The sequence below is a fragment of the Morone saxatilis genome, unplaced genomic scaffold (genome assembly GCF_004916995.1).
Source record: "Morone saxatilis isolate NCDOM2014 unplaced genomic scaffold, NCSU_SB_2.0 Contig17, whole genome shotgun sequence".
NCBI classification, from domain to species: Eukaryota; Metazoa; Chordata; class Actinopteri; family Moronidae; genus Morone; species Morone saxatilis.
The window spans coordinates 8,499,540-8,515,764 of record NW_023339729.1 but is presented as its reverse complement, the minus strand read 5'-3'; the positions used below and the strand labels follow the sequence as shown (position 1 = coordinate 8,515,764).

The following is a 16,225-nucleotide window of genomic DNA, read 5'->3' as shown; positions in this document are numbered from 1 at the left end:
GTCAAAAAGTTCATCCCTTCTTCTGTTTTTGTCTCCTCACATGAAAGGAAAAGGGGACGCGTGTGTTTGCCTTTGTCCTGTAGTTTCTTCCCAGACTGAGAGGACTTACACCATCAGAGGCGATGAGATGTGAGTGAGCTATGCCTTGTGGAAATGGACAGACTTTAACCAAGCGAAAACATGGCGTCTGCGTCCCGAGGTTTAGCTTCTTTTCCACTCTGCTTGTGGCGCTCTGCTGCCTGGAGGCATGGGGCTCCGGGCCGCAGGGGGACGGCGGCAGGAGCTGCAGCCCCTGTCCCGTTAACTGCAGCTGCGCGCTGGCGGGGCCCCAACCGTCCTGCGTCGTCAACTGCTCCAACAGCGGGCTGGAGAGGGCCCCGGCTGCGGAGGACATCCCGCTGGCCACCAACGTGTTGTAAGTATAGTGTCCGAGGCAGGCTGAGGACGGCAGGGATGGACAGTGTACCAGGCTGTAATGGTTGGGATAGTTTTTAATCCTAATGGGGGACATTTAATAAAGTTTGACAACTTGTCAAGGAAGTATAGGCCTGATACTTTCTCCCACTATATGTTTTTTAATTGTTTTTTGATAAATTCATAGGTTTCTGTTGGTTTTGGTTGTAGCTGACTATGTGGTGGTCAGTAACTAGGGTTACAGGCTGTTTGACCATGTTTGTATTTACACTACATCACTTTTTCCCATCACCCCAAACCGAGAGAATGATCTCACTCCAAGTTCATTTTATTTGTGCTTTTGTTTTTGTTGTTTGTGTGGAGCTGAATCAGTTGGTCGAGTAGCTAATTGACTGGTCGATTGATTGGTCAATCAGCAGCTATTTTAATAATCAATTACTGATTGTTTGATTCACAAAATGCCAAACAGTAAGTGTATATATTAACTGCATTTTTATTAACAGGAAATTGAATATGGTGACCTTTGGCTCTGGGAAATTGTGAAAGGTATTTTTCACAATTTTCGGACTTTAGAAATAATGATTACTCAAGAAAATAATTTGCTGGTCAGATAATAATGAAAATAATTGTTGGTTGCAGTCATGCGTGGGCACTGCATTTATGGTTTAATGTGCGCACCAAACCTGCAGTGCGTGCGCCTGGATGTAAGACAGAAAAAAATATCATCAAATATCATCATAATAATATAACAACATTTCCAGAAAAAACATGCAAAATCTGGATACACCTAAAGATAGAAATAAATAAAACAAACGATTGTGACTTTCTATATCTAAAGATCACCTGTTTTGTGTGGTGCAGGCTTCTATCAAAGGCCAGAGTGACAGTGCGTGTGTGAATGTATTTGTTTTAGTGTGTGCATGTGATTGGTAGTTTAAATGAAGCTGGCCCCTAGAGAAGTGAACCTGGTGTTTGTGGTGCAGATCAGTCTTCAGCCTCTGGTGCTGCTGCAGCGAGAACATTCTGTTCTGCACCGAGGGAAGACATATGTTATCAATTATTTATTTCCCCTAGCACTAACTTCTTTTATTTAACTTAAAGATTTACCATTTACACCGGGATTATAAGCAATGCACATTATTTTGGAACTTGTTTGCTTCAGAGACTTTGACTAACTAAGCTCAGAAGTATTGTTTAAAATGAGGTTTTAGAAGCAAGTAAAGTGTGTTTCAGATGAAATCCGTCACAATAAAACCCAGTGGGCATATTGGTAACATTTTTAATTGTTTTAATGTATTTAAACCCTCCCTCTGATCTCAACAGGTCTCCTTAATAACTCTAGACATTTAGTGAGAGCATTTACATAAGAGAGGAAGAGTGCTCTGTTAGGTGCCACGTTAATCAGAAACAGACCTTACGACAGGATCTGTCTCTAATCATGTCAGACTCTATTGGAGCACTAATTGCATCAGTCTAGATAAACCTCCCTGGGCCTACTGTACCAGCAGAAGCCATATGTGGAGGTGACTAACTGTGAACATTACTGTCCTCGCTAATTTGAGCTCTTGTCTGCTGCTCCCACCCTATAGACAGAAGCATGGAAATAAAATCAGATACTTTTAATTAAGTCTGATTTCATGGCCAACCATGGCGGGAAGAGACATCCAGCCAAGATCCAGTGGAGAACTTAACAATGTTCATTTTTATAATGCTGCAGGCCGTAACCTATATTTAAAGAATTTTAAAAAAGGTAATTTACTTGCAGGGACTTGTCTTGGTAATAACATAACTGTCTGAGGCAGAGAGGGGAGAGCACACGATTCAGGGATGTAGTAAGATAGTAAGCCTAAAGTCATCTTTCTCACCGTTTTATTGTAGCAGAGAACAATTTGCCTCTTCACTAACAGGAATCTTTTTACGGGGTGCACTCACAGTGTGTCCTGCATTTAATACAGTCAAACTGATGTTTTAGATTCGGAACCAAAAAAAACATTTGCTATTATTGCTTGAAAATGACTTAAACAATTAATTGACTATGGAATTAGTTGCTTATCAATTTTCAGTTGGTGAGTAAATAGATGAAAGGAAGCCAGTGTGATGTTACAATGTTACAATTGTTAAATTAAAATGTTGTTGTCATGCCTTGAAGCTCACCGTGGTCTGCTCCTGACTGTGTGTGCATTCTCATACTAGAAGCTGTTGCAGTACTACGGATCACCAATACATTCAGTTTAGGTTTGGCATGGATTAGACATAGTTCGGCACTTCACAGTTTCAGCAGAGGCAGACTCATATTGACTTTTATTTTATCAGAAGAAATTTTGGATGCCTTTTTCTGTTGTGAAATGATAAAAGTTGAATTCTGATGGGTTTTTTGTTTTTGCAATACGATGTGACCTTCTTGTGTTTTGACTCGCTGTTGGTTGTGTGTTTGTGTGAGATAGGTAGAGAAACAGGCAGAAGATAAGACACGATTGATTTATTGTGCGAATTATGTTATTTTTCACATACTTCAAAGAGATGTAGACCACCACAGGGGTAGTAATTTAGTCAGAACCTGATTATTTTGACTTGTTTTTGTGTTTGTCTTAATAATGTTCAAAGATATAATGTTTTCACTGTTGTGTGATCGTCTGGCATTTATTAGAGCCTAGATTATTATTCTCGTAAGAAAAAATCCTGATTCCTGATTATATAAGGCTATTTCATTGATGTTTAAAAACATAGTTTTGATTTACAGAGTCTTAAACATGCACACATTCTCTGTTGGCCTCGAGGGGTTTTTGTGCCTGTTTTCTGTTTAATGTCACAAAGCTGTTGGCAACCACAGAACTGTACTGTTACACAGTTTACTTTTCCTTTCAGTAAAAAGCAACAGATTTTCATCTGATGAATTGAAAGGTTAGACAGTAATAAAAAACGGAATAAGGGAAATGTCATCCAGTGAGAAAAGATCTTAAAGTGAAGCAGCGCTGTATCTTCTCCTCTCTTCTGTGCCCCTACCTGGCCCCACATTTAAATGTTTCAGACACGCCCCTGGTAAACAGAATCATCCAGTGGCAGTGAAGTGTTTTAACATACCACAGAGTGCAGTTGGAGAAAAGCATTCTCATTACACATCAGTCTATCTGTTCCAACCCACACACATAATAAAAATCTCTTAGCACTTCATACAGACAGTTTAGGCAACTCGTCACTGCTGGGAAATGCTTGTGGGGTCAACTCAGGTTTTTAAAGTGTCTATGAGCTTTGTTTAGTAGGTTGTTTTGACACATATCACATTTCCACTGTTTCTGTCCTGAGACAACAGAAAGAGAAAGTAAATGAGAAACTCTGTCAACATCTGGTTGAAAGTATACAGTTTACAATATGTAGTCAGTCCTCAGTTGAAGACAAGCGGTTGGTATAAGTTCTTCTTTAATTCACTGCTGCTTTTTTCCTTTTAAAGGCTTGATCACCTTGCTCAGTAGCTTATAAAAACAAATATTCTTATATACTGATGATATTGGCATTATGTATGATATATGCTGAGTCATTTCACCCTGCAAATATATTGTACTTTTTACATTAAAGTCTCAGCACAGCTAGAAAAGGACCCAGAGGCTATGTCAGAGTTGAGTTCAGTTTTTGGATTACAGTACAAGTCCAGAAGAATTTTCAAAAAGGTCAAGAGGCCCCCGCAGGAGCATTGCAGGTGCTGGGGAACAAACATGTATTCACCAAAGGTTAAAATGTCAGAAAACGTGATTTTTTTTATTTTATGTTGAATTGAACACGAACACAAGAAGTGTTCAGTATTTGTCAGATTTGTCAGCCGTCATCAGTCTTTGCTGTAATTTGTTAGCCTCGGGTACTTGGACTTAACCAATGCTAAAGCTAACATGCTTAGAATTTGCATTGAATGTTTAAGCATGTCAGTATGCTAGCATGTTAACATTACTAGTTTCTGTGTTGTTAACTCATGCTGCCAGTTGATGTTTCCACTACCTTTAGAGCTTGTTAGCATACTAGCATCTTACAATGCTAATACCATGTTAATACTGGCACGTTAGCACGTTATCAAGGATCAAAGAAGTGTACTTATCATTATACAACACAAGGTTGAACAACAAAATGGAAGTTTGCTTCATGCTACATACATAGAAAAAGATAATTTAATTTATGTTAGAATAACATATAATAAAACAATATTTACACTCATTTATACACTTATTCAACCAGGAAATAATTGCAGTGGATCTTTTGAATTACTTTAACTGACTGGAGAATGCACAGCTGTTGCCATAGTCAATATCCTGATCCAGTTGATATGAATAATTTTGGCTTAGCCCCTTTAAAATAAAATCTAATCAAACATCACCCAACAATGTTTTCAGCAATCAGGTGGAAAAAAAATAACAGCTTAGTCAGGACCGCTTTCGTCAAAAGAAAAAGTACTTTCTAAATGCAGAATGTTATATTTAGCGGTATGGCTCTGTTCTGGGACCTCCCTGCCCTTCCATGTGCATACGTGGAGAACGGCAGCAAAGACCCCCCCAGGGTAGAGCACAGAGCTGGCATCAATGACACTAGAAATAACACTGATCAAATGAGATACAGCATAAAAGGAGGAGCTGGGGTGGAAGCGGGTTACAAGGCAGCTTGCAGAGGAAGCAGAAAGTGTAGGCAGGCTAAAGCAGCTTAAATCAGACACCCTGAATGAGATTGTGATTTCACCCATAAAACCTTCATAAAAATACAGCTAAGATAAAATATTATTTTGGGGGGCCTATGAAACATAAAACCATGAATAATAAATAATACTGGTGGCAAGAACGGCTCGGTGAACAAAATAAACTAATGACTAATAACTAACTAATGATCACAAATTGCTAATTGCATCGCCATCATTAATCTTCTAACTCAAAATATCTGAAAAACTCCAAGTAACTGATCAGTTATTTGGTTATTAATTAAATATTAAAGGTATCATAGCCATGTTACCTGTGTGGTTATACAGAAAATCTTACATCTGAAAAAAACAAAACAACAACCAAACAAGAAAAGTTAGTATATACAGTTTCCAGTAAGAGTGGTTGGAGATGGGAAAGGGAGACACATTGTATACTGATTAACATAGTAAAGAATACTGAACGTAGAGCAAATAACAGGGTATAGTAAGTATTTAGTTTACAAATGAACGTTCCTCACGTTGTTGAAGTGTGTCTGTCTTGGGCAGTGCACCCTTTACCTGAACCGTAAACACACCCATAGTCTCACACACCTCGGCCCTATCAGGAGAATTTTGTGGCGTTACCATGGCAGTGAGACACATACACACAGAGACAGACTCCAGACGGCGTGGTGATGTGCTTCTCAAACAAATCTATTTACAGTGAGCAGTTTCTGCTTTACATTGGGTCAAGACTCAATTTCTGATTCTGCTTTACTCCTCTTCCAGAGGTGGTTATCATCCATATAACCACCTACACACACACACTCACTGACTTTAATGAGGTGGGAAAGGAAAGATTGAATGTACGGACCATATGCAAGGGATAATTTGTTGTGTTACCATGGCAATAGTAACTCATGACATCACTCACAGAAGCAGAGACATTCCAGAAAAGAACGAGGGAAGAAACAGGGAGAGAAGAAGAAAAAGAAGAGACATCTCCCATGCTCTCCTGTGTGTGTGTGTGTGTCCAGGCACTTGGTAATTTTTAACTGCTGGTAACAGAAGTGTCTAAGTTCATTATTAACTCACTTAAGTGGTGGTGGTGGTTACACGGCAGGCTGAAGAAGCAACTCATTTTCGCAAGAAGCCCCCTGTGTGTGTGTGTGTGTGTGTGTGTGTCTGTGTCAGTGATGCAACATCCACTAGTTTTATAAACTCACTGCAACTCTTTTGTCACTCACACCTTCCACCCCCAACACAACTGACATACTCAGAGTATTTCTTGTGTACATGTGTGCATCACTCACATAGTTGGCTGCAGTTTGTCCCACCACAGCTCTGCCAGATGTGTTGTGCTCACTGACAGAGAAGTCTGACAGAGAAACGGATACACAGACAGGGAACTAACGGGGTAAGAGAAAAAATAAAATAAAGATGTTTTATTTTTTTTAAGTGACAAATGTCTTGGTTGAGCCCAGCTGTGGATATGAGGGGGGTAGTGTGGACAGTGCGGTTGCTCTGGGGCCTGTGGAGTGGGGGGCCCGTAGAGAGAGAGTGGACCCTTTAACAACGTGTTGAGCGGAGAACCGGCCCTTGCGAGTGATTCAGATCCCCAACTCAGAAATACATCTATGTTCAAAGAAGAAGTCCTATCAAATTAAAAATGGTCCTAGTTGCTATATACTGTATGTCCTCAATAAAAACTATCTTCGTCATGATACGTATGTTTATGTTATCCAATGTCAAGTCTCTATTTGATCATGTGATCAGGGCCCGGTCATAATAGCGTGCACTGGAGCCCGCTGTAACTAACTTACGCCTTTTTGTTGTCCATCATTTTGAAAGTAACTTTCAAAATTGCCTGAGCTAGATATTCCATCACACTAACTATAAAGCATTACTTCTAAAAGCGTCTTACATAGGTTTATTGTGGGGACTTTTTTCACATCAGTCCTCTAATTTCATTGCAAATCATCAATCACCATTCGTTGGAGTTAATTCTCATGTTTGACAGGGAAGAATTGACATTATTAAACTGCCACAAAACAAGATGAAATGTGCAGTCACATTGTTAATGCGTTGCAATATAAAGAGTTTGACTGAAATAAGCTGAACTAAAAATAAAAAAATTACACTGACTCTTTAAAGTGATAGTCAACTTAAAGTCTATGTTGAGCATCAAACACGCACGTAGACTTGGAAAGTGGCAGTACATTGTTTGTAGTTAGTCATGGACAGAGAACAGTCACTATGAATTACAGTTTCACTGTAAAAATATCCATAAAATCTTCTCAGATCACTGATGCTGCGTAACCTAACCCCCCTGCAGTCCATCCTAATGCGCAGTAGGTGCCAAACAGCCAAACCTTAACCAAAATATGTGGCTAGAAACATCAGAAAGGTATGAGCTTTGTAATTTGAACATTTTTGGGAAACTGGACAATGAAGAAGTGGATTATGGATGCAGAGGAAGTTATTACCGTTGGAATCCATTGAAACTGATTTAAATTCAAACTGACCACAGACAGTTTCACAGACACAGTTTACAACTGCCTCCAGAGGGTGAGTGTTGGATATTTAAAAAAAAAGCTTGTGGGTGGAGTATCACTTAAATACTGGCACTCTTGTTTTGTAAACAGGACCAGTGTGTGACCAACATGTAGAATAGACATTGCATATCACTCATATCCTGTATAATAAAGGCCATAGAATCACTGAGTGCACTCAGGCAGTAAAAACATGTGGTAGGTTGCAGCTGTACCTAAGAGTCTTGCTGTGCAACAGAGAAACATACTGTGAGACAGTAAATAGATCAGAGAAACATGAGTGAAGTTCAAAAGCATGTATGTTGTTGTTGTTATTGTTGGGAAATAGAGAAAGAGAACACCATTATTACTCTAAACAACTCTTAATTAAAGTAATTCATCATGGCAGCTTCAAATGACGTATGAACTCAGGGCTTTATGGTAATGAAGTTGTCCTGGGTTTCCTACATTAGAGAAAATGCATTAGAGATGCATTTGGCATATTGGCACGCATTGCTGACTAGTGGATACTCGTGAGGAAAGTACACTTGAGGTTGCAAAGACTTATTTTTAAAGAAGCTTGCCCTTTCTCCCCCTTGTAAAGTCTAATCTCTGCTTTGCATTTTAATGTGAAGACAAAAGAAGAATAAAAAAGTGAGAGAGGAGAAACCTGTGAGATTGGATCTTGATTTATGAAAACTCAAGCCATTTTTACTTGTCTTAATAATCAATGCCCTCTAGGTCATTGCTTTGCATGCAACAATTTATAATGTTTCCCTTTGGACTGGGTTTTTGTGAGGCAGAGAGAGAGCCAGACAAACAAACAGCAGGTGTTGGCTGCAGAGGAAACATTTGAATTTTGCTCCAGCTCGACAAAACAGCATAACCTGTTGTCTCTTCATTGTTACTTTACCCACAGAAAGAAGTGGAGAGAGTCATAGTTGGATTTTGCTCCCTGCGTTTAGATATAAGCATCCAAGACAAGTGTGTGTGTGTGTGTGTGTGTGTGTGTCGTTGCCTGTGTTTGTAAGAGAACTGCAGAAACACACTCTGTTTGTGTAGTCTGCTCACACTAGGTGCCTCTAAACTGGAATTAGAAACCTGCCAAAATATTAATGAAATTCAAGTCAAAAGTGTTTTATTCATTTATTTGAATGTCATGGCATATTTCAAAAAGCCTGTTTTGCATTTTCACTTTCAAGTCAAGGAACACATGTCTGCCATTACTAAACAGGCAATACCCATGTCCCATGTCGTTTTCTGATGCAACCTTGTCACAGTTAAAGGAAAAATGCTACTGAAATGTGATTATGAGGACGAGGACATAATGCAAATGCAGCTTCCCCTTTTCAAGCCCACAGGGGATCCATATCTGTGGACTGGGGAGACATTTGAGGTCTTACTAATTTCATAGCAGTGAACCTGAAAGCCACACTTGAAACTAATGCAACTGTAGCAGAAAGAGCAGAGAGCACAGAGTCAATATAGGAAGCAAAAGATGAAGTGGTGCAGGCGGTCAACCAGCTCATGATGTGGAGCTGAGGTAGTCGTCATTTTCACCACGGATTGTGACAGCAGCCAACCTTTGTGCTGACAGGGAGGCTGGAGCTTAGCTTGTCTTGATGTGTTGGAGCCTTATTTAACTGTTGGGTGAAAGACTTCATTATTGTGCTCTCTGCTGTTTGCTTGTTCCATTGCATTCCTGCCCTCTGCTCTCTCTCTTCTCTTTCTGTTTCACTTGTTGCATCAGTTTATGTTTCCACTTTTACAAACATGGGATAAATTGTACTACAGTGCTGCCCACACAGACGGATTGCCTGGAGCCAAATGCATAGAAAAAAACCTGTGTTGATTCAAGGCTATAAATATGCATATACATTCTTTATGTCAGCTTGTAGTGTGCAAATGGGATTATGTTTTATGAATCTCCAACATTGTCAAACTGTGCAGATTTCCACTCCGTGTGTACACAGGATGCAGATTTATGCTTAATCTGCTGTTTGAATGTAAACACCCCCACTGCAGCAGTCCGTCAATGAAAAGAACAGCAAAGAAAACCAAAACCAAATCAGCCATCCATACAAACATCCTGAAAAGGCCTTTTAGCCTAGTTGTTAGTTTTAGATACATTTCCATTTTCCAATAGTGAAAGAGGGAATGAGCAAGTAATTTGGGACACAGCCATGGTAGACATTATACATTTTTAGCATCAGCATGTTAGCATTGTCACTGTGAGCCGGTTGCCATGCCAAAGTTAGCATTTGTTTAAAATCAGTGCTAGAGTAGAGCCTCACAGAGTTTCTGCTGTGGCTGTAGACTATATAGTGTTGTTTTATGTTCCTGAGTTTAAATGCACTGTATGTCTCCACTTCACCAAAGAGCCCAAAGAGTTAAGAATAAAAAGGTTGGCAACCTAATGCAAATTGAACATTTTAGCATAGCATTAGACAGAAACAGTGAAAGACACTGATTCACATTTTAATTTGCTTCTTTTATGGAAATTTGCTTAAGAACATTTTGGTGGAAATAATCCACTGTCTACTACAAAGTAAATGGAGGTTACGTTTACTTGACATTATGTTGCTTTACCTTTGATGACATCCTCCTGTCATAAACTTGAAGGCCATAGAAAACCTAATTTAAAACAGCAGTTTATCGTTCCAGTCCCATAATATGAGACACAAAAGAAATGATAATTATGTTCAACATTTAACATTTTATTAGCATGACATTAATCAAATTCAGTGGGATTTTTAGATTATCTTTTTTCACACATATATCCTTCCAGAGTTCAAATGCAAATTGAAGCTGTCCTTTACATTTTCAATTGTATGATTCAAAAGTCCAAGGACCAGATGTATAATGCAAACAAACAAAAACCAAGCATATGCCATTTTTATAAAAACAAACAGACCAGGTGTACACATGAATTTTTAGAGTGAAGTGGAAGACAACATAAAGAAGCTAATAACCATCACTATTCTTTTACATTATTATCTTGTTAAGAACGTATGATTTTGAAGTCTATTCAAGTCTATATTTACAAAATGCAAATCATTTATAAACTTCATTTTAATTCAGTTTAATTTAATTATTGCTTTTGTGTGCTCAATTTTACTATCCTATTAATTTTAGTCTCTTTTTTTAGGGGGGGGGGTGTTTTGCATTTGACGTAATTTAATTCAGTTTATGTTGTTTTTCATTTCACTTCTGCTTCAATATGTTTGTTGATGATGGAGAAATCACTGCTGATGACAGTTGCTGGAATTAATTGGGTTGACACTTGGTTGACTTAATGGTAGATTGCAGCACTGTGCAGAAGATGCATCTACATTGTCGGAAATAGGTAGAAGTAGAAGCAGGTTCTGCTACGCCATTGTTTACTCAAATCATTTGTTTCCATTCGTAATTCTTGGCATTGCCATTTAGTTTTTTGTGTGCAAGTTCATAAGAACGAGTAGAAAATTTAAACCGGATTTTGTCTTTGATTCTGTTATGAGTTTTTGCAGTTTAACATCAGTAGAATGGAGTTATTTCCATTTTTATTGAAATCATGCTTCATTGAAATAATAACTAGTTGTTTTTTCCCTTTTCGTAGTCACACCCCAGAAGTACTGCAGGCCTGAGACCTTTTCGGTTTAAGCCCACAGTTTATGACTTCAAGATATGTGGGACACACACAGTTTCGTTTACCAGAAAAAGAGTGAGCAAGACGGTGTTACAGGATTTTTTGTTTTTCCTGAATGCATTGACAGCATGTAAAATTGTGTGTGTGTGCGTCGTTCTTTGAGTGAGTGTGTTAAACCGCTGCACACAGCTGCCCTTCACTTGCCAGCTGGACACCAGACAACCCAGGCAGCAGCAGCTGGAAAAATGGACAGAATGTTCTGAAGAGGAGAGGAGAGTGTTTGTGACCCAGCCAGCCAGACTGAGAAGCAAAATGTTAGACCTTTTAGACCAAACCTTTTCAATCAACACCCCCTTCTCCCCAGCTCCTAGACCCGTCTCTTAATTTCATGCTCCCTCTCATCCTGCAATAGGGAAAGTACCCAACTCCTGAGACCCCCCCCCACACACACACACACCCCCACTTATGGCACAGGCATGAGATGCCGGCTGGCAGCTCTCACATGAAGCAGTGTAGAGGAGAAAAGGCCTAGGACAGGCGGCCATGGGACAGGCAGCCCACAGTGGGGCAATTGTTCTCCAGACCTGGCCTGCGTCGCTCCCCACTAGTTTCTCCTCCGCTTCCCCTTCACACCTGTCTTCTCCTCCTCTAACTCCATCATCTTAAACCCCTCCTTTACTTTTGTCCTGCTTCCCTTCCCGTCAGACTCATATAGGTCTGCCCAGCCTTTGAACATAAACAAAGCAGCAGAGCCACAGAAGGAAAAAAGGGGAAATAAATTGGGAGAAGTGACTGGGGGAGGGAGTGAGCAGAGGAGGAATCAGGCAAGGGAAGCTGAGGGGGATGAAAGCGACCACAGAGCAGTCTGTGTTTAGTGGGTTAGTGGAGCGTCGGCCTTCACTTGCAGGGACTTGGACCACTTCACCACCACGATGCAGCAGATACCAATCTGTCCTCCAATCAGACCTACATCACAGTTTTCATCACCAAACTCGGGACGTTTTTTTGTTGTCTCATTTTTGGGCAGATGGAAGTCGGATGAAGTATAACAGATATCAATCTTCTTTAGTGGCTTTCTATGTTTGTCTCTTCATATTTATCTTTTCCTCTTCAGAGCCCATGCCCACTCCCCCTTTGTCATTCCCTCTGCCTGAGCACAGAAGGGTGAATGAGGACTGTGTGTGTGTGTGTTGTGTGTGTGTTTGTGTGGTGTTGTGTGTGTGGTGTGTTGTGTTCTCATTCCTCCAAGCCTCAGAATAAGTGGCCACCAAGACGCGACCTTATAAGTAGTGGTTAGACATTGCCAACAACCGTAGTAAAACAGAACATATGTGTGCGTGTGTGTGTCTGTTGTGGCACAGGCCTATACCTCAAGTGTGCTCTACTGTGTGTTGTGTGTGTGTGTGTGTGTGTGTATGTGTGTGTGTAAGTAAAACCCATGTGTGTCCAGAGGTAGCTTGCGAGAACAGGAGCCTGTTGCCTAATAGACATGCTGAAGTCACATTATATGGTCATAGTTAAACACACACACACACTACTCTTTCTTCTACTTTATCTCCTCTTGTCTATGCTGCGTCACCCCGTATAAGGTCAGATAGAAATGTCAGGTATTACACACAGCACACACACACACACCATGCGCGAGGGTGCAGCGCAAATGTGCGATTGACAGCTTATCGTGGTGGAGCTTCTTAATGCTGTACTGTTCATATGCGATGGGTTTAGCATGAGGAGGACTCTCTCCTCCTCTCGCCTCCCTCCTCTTCCTCTCTCTCTCCTCGGCCTCCAATCTCTTTCTTACACAGCTTTCTGGAATGGTACAGATGTTCCCTTTAGGGAAATGGGCGTCCTGCTCTGTTCACACACAACACACATAGGAAGGAGAGTGAGACAAAGGAGAAGAGGAGTACATTCCCCATACGCTCCCATACACATTTTCCCTCCTTAGATTTTTTTTCAGCTACCAAGGCCCCAGAGATCTAGTCCTCTCGTCTCCCTCTCTTTCTCTCTCTCACCTCACTCAACTCACTCACACACCACATAACCCACAGCACACAACACCACACACACACACCACACACACACACACTCATACACAAACAGTGTCCTCTCACAACCTCTGGCTTCTTGTCTCCTGGCTCCTTGTTTTTTTTTTCTCTCCCTTTTGTCTCGTCGTTCTCACGTGCAGCTGAGGCTTAGCTGCGAAGGCACACAGAGGAGACTAAAGCCACTTAACTCCTCCATATCTTGGCAACTCACCTCCACAGTTCAACCAACTCTGTTTTCTCACTTCCTGACTCCACTGGTGTCTCAATGGCAGGTGATGGGTTTGGAAGTGATGGCATGGTTTAGTTTCTGTGTAATGTATATACAGTATCGTGTATGGTATGTAGTGTATAGTATGTACAACTGATGGTATTAGCTTATTGCATATATATTGCTATTGGCACATATTTTGGCTTATAAGTAACAAGGACTTGTTATACAGAAGTGCCAAAGACATGTTTGAGGTTAATTTAGAAACAATGTCACCATTTACTCTTCAACTGTAAAATGTCCCACAATTCTTAAATAATTACGTTTAAGGGATCCTTATTAAAAACATTTGTTTATGTAAAAAAACAATATATACAAGTCAATATCAATATCAGTTTTCACAGTCAAATATTGAAAACCCTTGATTCAAGACCCTGTCCATTGAAATTTGAATAAAAGTCTCTAACATAAATACAAAACATTTCTCATGTCAGGTACCAAAGTAAACCCCGTCAGTCGGTTCACCCTGTTCTTCTCTTCTTTCACCTTTTCTTCCTTCTTATTGCCACAAAAGGAGATTAAAAAGAAAAAATCTGCCATCACCTTGACTTGATGCTGTTACACAGTGAGACTCAATAAGGATGTCTATAATTTCATTAAGTGCCATACAAGAATATCTACATGTGAGCGGGCAACATTTACAGTAGTTTTCTCATTAGCTATCATGTACACAACTGTGCTCACAGGGGTTTATCTGATACTGTTTCATTGAAAAGAAAATCACAAACTGCCAAATTAAACCAATAATCACAGGTCTAAATATATATATGGTTTCATATTGCTAAGCTTTTCTTCACTCAACAAGTGTCATTTGTGCCGCTTATAACTTAAAGGGGCATGCCACCATTTTACACGTAAGGGTCAGGTAACTCATTATGATGGGGAGTACTACTGGAGGGGCTTTATTTCTAAAGTTTGAGTAAATAACCCTGATCATGTCACAGTGTTGTCAATCAGCTTGGTCTTTGACACATTTTAAATGGAGTTGGGGACATGGTGATTGATAGAACTGGGCATTTAGCAGGCAGGGGCGACCACACAAATCTTTAGCTCATTATACGAAATGTAGGACCCTGTATTCGATCCTGCTAGGGACTAAAAGTCAGGATTATAGCTGGATTTTGACCATACTTTTATAAATCTGTCTCTTGTGATTCCCCTGTCTTTATGGAAGTGGAAAACTAAATCACTATAGTGATACTTAATAATTACTTAATAATTATATAATATAATAATGTATTATTTTAATATTTGTATTTTATTTTATTTGTTTTGCAAATAAAAGTAATTACACCAGAGTTAGCTTAACAGCCATTTTTTATTTGTTGTCCCTGGGCAGGTAGACAGAAAAACAACCACAGAACAGTAAATATGCTACATAAAAAGCTATTACATTTTGATAAAGGAATTAAATGTTACTCAGGGTGTCCTGGTGGTTGTAGGGTCTAACACTCACACACACACACTAGGTGGATTTTAGCCGGGGATCTTTTTTTCATCCCCTCTCTCTCCACATATTTGCTGTCACTGTCTACTAGCTGCCGTTAAAGGCAAAGGCAAAAAGAAAGTGGAGTTACTGTAACTGATGCTTTGTGAGTTAGGAGTAAATTAATTGACCCTTTGGGCTGGTGAAAACATTGACTGAATGAACAGAAGTCTTTGTCGTTCCCAAAAAGTTGACAGTTAAAAAACCTTGTATAGTTTTTAGTGTTATGATCTTGTCTGGTTGTATTCATCGCCTCTGTTCGTATGAGCTAAAGGTTTCACTTTCTTTCCCCTTAGCTATCATTACATTTCATTTCCCAGAACTTACACTGTCACATTATCTGGTAAATAAATTCTCATGATGCTGTGTGAGTGTGTTTGTGTGTGCATATGCAATCATCTTGCCTTCCTTTTAAATGTGGACATTTTGGGTTTGTTCCCGCAGAGATCTTTCCAAGAACCACATCTCCTCCCTTGATACCAGCCTGCTAGATCGACTCACTGGCCTCCGAGAGCTGTGAGTACACCCAGTATTATGTCTTTGCGTGTTCATATAATTTCACACAATCACACAAGTGCACACAATCTATCTATATGCATCTCTGTCGATCTATCTAACTCAACTTATATCTATATCTATATAAATCTACCCATATTTCAGGTATCTTCAAGGGAACAGGATCAATGTTCTCCCCGGAGGAGTATTCTGCTGTGGGCCACTATCAATCCTGTGAGTACAAAGTGTAGAGATGAAGACCAAGGTCGAGAGGAGAGGGGTAAGGGAGAATGAGGAAGATGAAAAGAAAGTGGGAGAAAAAGCAAGGCTTGGTTTAGTCTGGATTTAAGTAGGCAGAAATCCGTGGAGTAAGCTAACTGGACCAGAGAGTATCCACACACACACACACCAATCACAGCGTGATTAACTTCAATTACAGCTTACTGCTCCAGGCTCCCACTACCTCCCTCTATCCCTCTCTCCATCTGTCCAACTCTCCCTTCCTCCACCCATTACCTTATTTCTTCCACCCATTGAATGGGCGTTTAAGCACATGTTTGTGTATGTATGTGTGTGTGTGTGTGTGTGTGATGAGAGAGGACTCTGGTGGTTTCCATCAGTTCCTTCCAAAACCACCACACAACGGCCCCATTATGTAGCCTACTGGATAGAGAGTAGAGAGGGAGGGAGAAGGAGATTATGAG

General features: G+C 40.1%; 1 protein-coding gene across 1 annotated transcript in view; it reads left to right on the top strand.

The window, feature by feature from the left end:
- The first annotated feature begins 140 nt into the window (after window positions 1–140).
- The window catches only part of pkd1a (polycystic kidney disease 1a), a 64,577-nt gene continuing 48,492 nt past the window's right edge, over window positions 141–16,225 (top strand). The window contains 3 exon segments of the mRNA XM_035659771.1: window positions 141–415; window positions 15,471–15,542; window positions 15,687–15,755. Of these exon segments, the coding sequence (XP_035515664.1) occupies window positions 141–415; window positions 15,471–15,542; window positions 15,687–15,755 (416 nt within the window).